General features: G+C 42.2%; 1 protein-coding gene across 1 annotated transcript; it reads right to left on the bottom strand.

Moving 5' to 3' along the window:
• Positions 1–308: 308 nt before the first annotated feature.
• On the bottom strand, positions 309–8,439 carry LOC148513737 (uncharacterized). Its single transcript, XM_088481395.1, has 3 exons — positions 8,397–8,439; positions 6,940–7,081; positions 309–888 (listed from the first exon to the last, which is right to left on the bottom strand). Exons 1-3 carry the CDS (start codon positions 8,437–8,439, stop codon positions 309–311), a joined length of 765 nt encoding a protein of 254 aa, XP_088337521.1.
• Positions 8,440–9,459: the final 1,020 nt, after the last annotated feature.

Here is a 9,459-nt window from a genome sequence, read left to right as displayed (position 1 = left end):
AATTCCTGTCCAACTATAATTGTATATCCTGCATTACATTCAATTAAAGTAAACTGCAAAAACTTTACAACCATGTGCTATTTTATGCTTTCTCCCAATGATGTACCCCAGAAGCCCAACAGGCTCAGTTAAACTGTACTATAAAAGATGGATCCAGACAATTTTCTTACTGAAAATTTAATAAGGGAAGATTGGATGGAAATATTGTAGTGAGAATAGTGTGGGCCAGAGAGTATGATCAATAAATGACATTAATCAATGGAGTCATCATTTCTGAGCAGGGACAGTTAAAAGTCTTGTTTCTCTTATTATTTGTCTTTAGAGTAGTTAAGATCCTTCAGCAATGTTTCAAGATATTTCCAGGCCTCTTCAGTACTTGAACCTGCATGTTTCTTCAGTGACTCTATATAAGGTTTAATTTTCTCCCTTAGCTCATGCGCCTGCTTTTCCACCTGTTCCTTCATTTCCTTAGCCTTGTCGTCTAATCCATCTTTCATGTCCTTGCTGTACTTCTCATACTCGGCTCGAACATCATCCACATAGGGCTGCAGCTTACCACGCAGAATGTCTACCTCAGCTCGCAGCGAGTCCCGGCTCTTCTCTGTTATGGTTCCTAGATTTTCAAAGAAGCTATCCAGATGTTTAGCTATACCATGATAAAGCTGAGATCCTATAGGCACAACTTCCTCTACTAAGGTCTTCATCTGCTCTTCTAATTTGTCATCAAAGTCCTGCAGAATAGGTAGGACCTTGTTTCTGAACACTGGGAACTTCTCTTTAAGCTCTTCATCCCATTTCTTCCAGATTACATCAAAGTAGTCTTCAAGAACAGTCTCCAGTTGATCAGCATTGTCCTTTGCTGCTTGCAGCTTTTCCTTAAGTTTGTATCTGCAGAATAAATACATTTATCCATAAGTGTTTATATTAGACATAAAAATCTGACCTACTTGACTGGAAGTAATGGAAGTGGCCATATGTTTGTGTATCACTTTTTTGTGCATAGAATAAGCAGGCTGTTAGAAAAGAAGGAACATAGGGTCTCATTCATACCCGCTCGCAAGCGGGTCGATGTAGAGGCCCTGTGCACGTGCAGTGGCCACACTGCGCGTGCGCAAGCCCCGGAGCTAGAGAGAAATTCTCTCGCTCCAGGGCTTACTACAAAAGGGGCGGTTGTCGGTGGTGATCGACAGCTCGCACCGTTTTGTAGGCGGGGGGGAAGGGGGTGGCTTGAAAAATGGAGGCGTTCCCGATGGAATGCTTGCTGTTTGGGGGCGGCTCTAATAGAGCTGAAAGCTCACTGGGGCTTGCAGCAGACCAGACCCTACCACAAGGGTCTTGACCATCGCGACCATCAACCTGGCTGCTCGCTAAAGCTGTGGTTGGTCACCCACAGCCTAGCGAGTAGCCATGAGATTGGCTCAGAACTTAGAAGCGGCCGCCCTCATTTAGAGCGAATGCTCGCATTTTGCAAGCGCCTCTGAATGAGGTCCATAATGTTTGCAAATTTTGTAGTGGACATAAAAATTTCCAGACATAAAAAATACACACTACGGCTCTACAATGACACTGAAACAGTAGAGTGCTAGAATAAGACGGGAGTGCAGCTTTGTACTGTTGGAGCCTTTGGGGGAACCAGATTTTCTGGTGAACGCTATGCCCCAGAAATGTAGAACTGTTTTATTTGTCACAATTTGCTGCCCAAAATTACATTTTAATTGTTGAGCTGGGAGTTCTACAGTGTATTCCTTACATAGATAGAGGTCTATTTATCAAGCTCTGATCTTATAACACATGGGAACTGCTTGTTTAAGGCAGAATTAATTTTCACAAAAATGTAACCTAAAAAGCAAGAAATATTGGAGAAATCTCTAGTTTAGCAAGCAACAGCGCTCACAGCAGCAGATGTCCCCACAGCTTTTCTGAACTTGCCTGCAGTGACTAATGCCATCTTGACTGAGGAGGGTTCTTAGTGTCCCATTCTCATTCATTCTCCTGGCTTACACAGCCCATTGGGGTGAGACAGAGCCCCATTATTTTCCATGACGTGGTTGCTAGCCTCTAGAAGATGTGTGCTCCTGCATATGTCCTTCTGTGCTGGACATTACCAATTGAGTTGTAGCCTTTGGTGGCCTAGGTGCCTATTCATTGTGCTCTTTGGTTCCTCTAACAGGTGGAAATAGTATTCTCTACATGTTTTATGATTATCTAATTTATGAAACCGTTATTGTACTGTGCATACTGTATAGACCCAATGTGCCAAGTGTTCTCATAAATGAGTGTATGGAAACAGTAATTATCATTAAGTTGAAAAAACTGAAAGTTTTCAGAGCCTGGCTGTTAGAACTAAATGCAATCTTCATATAGGAAAGAGGTCCGGATTGTGAAGAGAGATCCATTTGGATGCGTCCGACTTCTCCAGCCTTTGCAGTACACTTGTGTGCATTAAGGGTCTGATTCCGAGATTTACGCGAATGTATTCGCAGCGGCAATCTTTTATGGATTGCAATTGCTAAAATATGCTAATGCCTTCAAAAGCTTACCTGGGGATAGGGACGCCAACAACCGCCTTCTCATATCCGTCCAACAACATGCAACTGTGTAAACATCGGTAACATCGATGTACATCAGGCAGACATGCAGCTTCTGAGTGAAGTCTGACTTGTCTCAATACTGCATCTCTCCTAACATGCAGGGGCGCTAAGAGTCACGGCCCTGCGCTGGGGAGGGGGGCACTGTGAGTCCCTCGGCCCAGAGCAAAGCCACGGGGTTGGGCACGATCAGTGTGATCACTCCCCATAGGAAACGGCTGCGGCTGCTACTCAGCATCCTCTATCTGCAGCCTAGCACACAGCAGCGTGTGCTGGGCTGCTGTGTGCTGAGCTTGGCTGCAGACCATTGAGCTACACTAGTGTAGAACCAAGTACGCATCAAGTGTGCTTTATAAATGAGGCACAGTGCTTTATATGAAACACAAGCCACACATGACCTCCTACTGGAAATGCAAACTTCTGCATTGTACAAACAAGTGTAAAAATCTTAACTCTGCTCTGAGAAAAACTCTGGAGCACTGTTTGTAATGTGCCACTGCAGGTTTTGAAAAAAATTAGAGATGTGCGGTTCGGTTTTACTCGGATATGTTCAGTTCTCATAAACGGCATCATATTGGCTACCTGGCTCTCACATGTTTTGGATAGCCAATAAGATGAATCCAATCTAATCCGAACTTGCACTAATTTGGCGATAAGAACCAAATAAAACCAAACCCGCACATCTCTAACCAGATTACTACTCTTCCGCTCATTTAAAAATCAGCCTTGAAAACATTGGCATATCGATAACACCCAACATCACAGTTTTCAGCACAGAGCAGATGACTGGGGTCACAGAGCAGGAGCCTGGTTATCAGTTGACCAGAGTCACAGAGGAGCTCACCGGATCACCTATCACTGGTCCCTGGGTTCAGGTGAGTGTTTTTCTTTAAATATTTTTTTTTACAGTGATCAGCCTATGGTCTATTTAGACACACAATGCTGATCACAGGGGCCGGCTCTGCTCTGCTCTGCCTGTCAGAGCAGAGTAGGAGTCGGTGAAATGGGAGAAAGCCTTAATAATGCCATCTCCAGGTGGCGTTATTATCACAGGGCTCTCCCTATTATTATTTTTACAATTTTATTATATTGTAAATCTAAGACAGATCACATTTCCCATTATAAATGTAATGTGCTTACTAAAATAAAATGAATTTAAGGGCTTGGGGTAGTTTTTTTGTATGAAAACAGCTCCAAAACTCCTTTATTACATTTAAGTGATACTAAAATAACGTGAAACGGGTGTGAAAACACCAGTTTTCACATTATTTTAGTAAAATAATATTGATTTATATGCCCGTATATATGCACAATTACGTACACACTTTAAATTCATAAAAAAATTGCATGGGTCATTGTGTATAATCCCTTAAACCACTTAACTCTCTAGAAGAGACTATAATACTTTACAACTTCAAACCACTAGTTTACAGCTCAAGACCGTTGAGAATCACTGGTCTATATTATCTGCCTTGCTCTCATCACTGGTCTATATTATCTGCCTTGCTCTCATCACTGGTCTATATTATCTGCCTTGCTATCCTCACTGGTCTATATTATCTACCTTGCTATCCTCACTGGTCTATATTATCTGCCTTGCTCTCATCACTGGTCTATATTATCTGCCTTGCTATCATCACTGGTCTATATTATCTGCCTTGCTCTCATGACTGGTCTATATTATCTGCCTTGCTCTCATCACTGGTCTATATTATCTGCCTTGCTATCATCACTGGTCTATATTATCTGCCTTGCTCTCATGACTGGTCTATATTATCTGCCTTGCTCTCATCACTGGTCTATATTATCTGCCTTGTAATCATCACTGGTCTATATTATCTGCCTTGTTCTCATCACTGGTCTATATTATCTGCCTTGCAATTATCACTGGTCTATATTATCTGCCTTGCAATCATCACTGGTCTATATTATCTGCCTTGCAATCATCACTGGTCTATATTATCTGCCTTGCAATCATCACTGGTCTATATTATCTGCCTTGCTATCATCACTGATCTATATTATCTGCCTTGCTCTCATCACTGGTCTATATTATCTGCCTTGCTACCATCACTGGTCTATATTATCTGCCTTGCTATCATCACTGGTCTATATTATCTGCCTTGCTCTCATCACTGGTCTATATTATCTGCCTTGCTATCATCACTGGTCTATATTATCTGCCTTGCTCTCATGACTGGTCTATATTATCTGCCTTGCTCTCATCACTGGTCTATATTATCTGCCTTGCTCTCATCACTGGTCTATATTATCTGCCTTGCTATCATCACTGGTCTATATTATCTGCCTTGCTCTCATGACTGGTCTATATTATCTGCCTTGCTATCATCACTGGTCTATATTATCTGCCTTGCAATCATCACTGGTCTATATTATCTGCCTTGCAATCATCACTGGTCTATATTATCTGCCTTGCTCTCATCACTGGTCTATATTATCTGCCTTGCTCTCATCACTGGTCTATATTATCTGCCTTGCTCTCATCACTTGTCCATATTATCTGCCTTGCTCTCATCACTGGTCTATATTATCTACCTTGCTCTCATGACTGGTCTATATTATCTGCCTTGCTCTCATGACTGGTCTATATTATCTGCCTTGCTCTCATCACTGGTCTATATTATCTGCCTTGCTCTCATCACTGGTCTATATTATCTACCTTGCTCTCATGACTGGTCTATATTATCTGCCTTGCTCTCATGACTGGTCTATATTATCTGCCTTGCTCTCATCACTGGTCTATATTATCTGCCTTGCTCTCATCACTGGTCTATATTATCTGCCTTGCTATCATCACTGGTCTATATTATCTGCCTTGCAATCATCACTGGTCTATATTATCTGCCTTGCAATCATCACTGGTCTATATTATCTGCCTTGCTCTCATCACTGGTCTATATTATCTGCCTTGCTCTCATCACTGGTCTATATTATCTGCCTTGCTCTCATCACTTGTCCATATTATCTGCCTTGCTCTCATCACTGGTCTATATTATCTACCTTGCTCTCATGACTGGTCTATATTATCTGCCTTGCTCTCATGACTGGTCTATATTATCTGCCTTGCTCTCATCACTGGTCTATATTATCTGCCTTGCTCTCATCACTGGTCTATATTATCTACCTTGCTCTCATGACTGGTCTATATTATCTGCCTTGCTCTCATGACTGGTCTATATTATCTGCCTTGCTCTCATCACTGGTCTATATTATCTGCCTTGCTCTCATCACTGGTCTATATTATCTGCCTTGCAATCATCACTTGTCTATATTATCTGCCTTGCTCTCATCACTGGTCTATATTATCTGCCTTCCTATCATCACTGGTCAATATTATCTGCCTTGCTATCATCACTGGTTTGAACCAACAGACATCTTGTTTCATCAATCTACAATTCTTCACCTCACAGAACCTATGGTTTACATTGCTTGACCCCCTAAAACTACTGGTATAGAACCACCAGTCATCGTGACTTATATTGTTTGACACCCAAGCAATGGCATCACTGGGGTCAGAGATGCGCAGTGCAACCAATAGACTCCCTGCTTGTGCATCCAGTGTGCGCATCTGAAAATGGGGCGTGGCTCACGTGCAAGGAGACGTGGTCTCACTACACAGCCCCCTTTCATCACTCTGGAGGCATGCCCAGCACTCTCGGAGACGCTGATCTGCCCACAGAGACTCTCCCTACACTGCCAGCTCCTCCTCAGTGATCCGGTTCCGGGCACTGCACAATAACATCACAGTGCAGCACCAGGCTCCCGTCCACTGAGTAGGAGCTGCCATTTACGTGTCACCCCCTCGTAGGGTGACACCAGGTGCAGTCCGCACCCCCACAGTGATGCCACTGCATCATTGGTCTATAATACTTTACTTCCTAGAATCACTGGTCTAAAACATATGACTATTTAGAACCACTAGTCTATAGTACTAAACCACTTACAATGGTTGCTACAACATTAGACCCCCTAGAATGTCTGAAACCAATGGTCTACACTTCACATCCTAGAATCACTGTAATACTGGTCTAATATACTTGACCTTCTAGCACCACTGGTCTACTACATACTGTATGACTTTTTAAAATCTCTAGTTTGCAACAGCTGACAATCTAGTAACTGTTAGCTAGAGCGATTGCTTAGAATCCTGCCACCCAGAACTACTGTATATCTGCTGGCTTCCTAATATCACTGGTCTACAACACTTGAAGTCCTAGTGCAATGGGTCTTTAACCGTTCATTTTGAACCCCATTTTACACACATAGTCTAGCATTTGTATTAATAAGACTTCTTTTTCTTTCACTGTGATGCTGGAGGATGATCACTTACTCTTTTGCGATCTCTGAATACTCCATGTTTTTCACAACATTTGTTACAATTGCAACTGCTTTCTGAAATACTTTCTGTATGGTCTGTACAGAGTCTTCATGTTTAGGTTCATCCCCCTGCCAAAAATGTTTTCCTTGTGCACCTGTAAGACATAGATAATAGTGACTGGTTATAAGAGTGCAAACTGTGTTATTGTGCAGAGGTGTAACCCCACGTATATATCATTACTGCTTTGTGTAACTAGTGACTCTAACAAATTTAAATATTTTAGTTTCGACAATAGCAACAAATATTTATGCATTAGTATTACTTGTAGCACTCAGCTGCATTGTGTGGTTCAAGTATAAAGCTGCATAAACACACAACGATTTATTAAATGAACGATTTTAGTAAACGATTTTCGTTAAGTTTTTCCTTGAAAAAATGAACGAAAATCGTTTACTAAAATCATTCATTTACTAAATGTAATGAATGAATTTTTTGAACTACAAACGATTTTTGCATATTAACTTAATGAAAATGGTTGAGTTGGCCAGTCTGACTGAACTACAAACGTGAACACGCATGAACAATTATCGTTCATCGTTTTCACTCAGAAAGTGAACGATTTCTTCAACGATTGAACAATAAATTATATCGTTTATCGATAATCGTTCAAAAAAATCATTGTGTGTATGCACACACACACACACACAAAGGAATGCCACCAGGACAGGTCAGCACAATAGATAACATATCCAGCAGCACAGTACTCAGGCCAGTCTCTCAATGAATAATGAGAACTGCATCATTTAGATCTGCAGTAACAGGACACTGAAGGAACTTGGGCCATTAAAGATCAATCTCAAGCAGTGAGTCTCATGGACCATTTTATTTTATAATAAAACTGTATGAGACTGTGCCGTTTCCATTTTCTCTATGTAAATGGAACCTTGTCTTGTGCTTTGGTGCATGCAGAACTTCTCAGCTGCATCAATGCAATGTGAGAACCACAATACTTCTCCTCCGGGTTCCTATACTGTAATGATCTGATTACAATTCTGCAAAGTGTATGTTTAGTAACCGCAGCATACTGTTGGGTCTATTTACTAAGCAGTGTTAGGAGAAAAAGCGAAAAGTGATAAGAAAGCGATAAGGTGCCAGCCAATCAGCTCCTAACTGTCATCTCACAGGCTGTGTTTGAAAAATGAAAGTTGGGAGCTGATTGGCTGGCACCTTATCACTTTCTTATCCCTTTTCACTCTGTCCCCTAACACTGCTTAGTAAATAGACCCCTGTATGTTTGCCAAACCTATATAATTAGGCTTAATTTCTGCATGATTGTGATGTATGATAAATAACTACTGATATGTTCTATTATGAATTGTCCTGAACAATGGCCCGGATTCCCTGTACTATTATAGTATATAATAATAATGCTATATAATAATAATGCACAGTGAGGCAGCGTACAGTACCTGTGAGGAGCAGCAGTGCCAGGGGCAGGAGCAGGACTTTCATTGTTGAACTGAAACGTTAATCACCAACCTGCAATATAGACAGAAAGATAACTGTGCCTGATGTCAGAACAGGTTACCCTGCTGCTATTAGTTTATCTGCTCATACCTCTATTTCTTTATTGCTCTTACCCATCTACAATGTAGTTATTTACTCTACCTGTCTCTGTTATTGGGGCCTATTCATCATACCTAAAGTTTCTCTGGAGGTAATTAGGTAGAACTCGCATGGAGTTCTACCTAATTACCAGAGGAATTCATCATTCCTCCTCTCCATAACTGTCTATTCCGAAAGCTGTCATTTTTGCGATGACAGCTTTTTGGGAAATAGATAGTTATCCCTGCCTGCTCTAACTTACCACAGCTGGAATCCGTGCTGCGCATGCACTGTCACATCTGTAAAACCAGCGCATGCACAGCACTGCCTACAGATGCGGTAAGTTTGTGTCCCCCCCACCCCTCACCTGCCCCCCCTCCTCCCCGTCCCCGCACTTACCTGCCAGCGCAGCAGCCTCCGGCTCCGTCTGCTATGCTGTCACGTGTTCTCCCAGCAGAACACAGTACTGTTTAGAAAAAAAACATAAAGGTTTTTTTTTTTCTAAACTTTTTTGTGTTCAGCTGGGAGAACACAATGTCAGCATAGCAGATGGAGCCAGAGCGCCAGAGGGAGATCCCGGGGGACCTGCCCAGCTGGAAGCAGGTAAGTGTTACCTACTATACACCACCTCACAGTGGCGGATAATTACACCATCAAGGGCCTGATTCAGAGCCGCTCGTAAGCGGTAGTACGCTCGTTCCGAGCGATGTTCGCCCATCTGCGCATGCGTACGGTTTTTAGTACGCATGCGCGAACCAGTCAGTGCGGCCGAAAATCGTTTGTTCGCTATATAGCGAGTGCCTGCTATTTTGAGTGACAGGAGGAGGCGTATGTGGGTGGTAACAGGGAAAGGTGCTTGAAAACGGGGAGTGGAGATCAGAATGCAGGCGTGCTTAAAGGTCAAAACGGGCATTTAATGGGTGTGCA

Source organism: Taudactylus pleione, unplaced genomic scaffold (genome assembly GCF_031769625.1).
Source record: "Taudactylus pleione unplaced genomic scaffold, aTauple2 ptg000270l, whole genome shotgun sequence".
Classification (NCBI taxonomy): domain Eukaryota; kingdom Metazoa; phylum Chordata; class Amphibia; order Anura; family Myobatrachidae; genus Taudactylus; species Taudactylus pleione.
The sequence above is the reverse complement of the archived record's forward strand: the minus strand, read 5'-3'. Positions and strand labels throughout refer to the sequence as shown.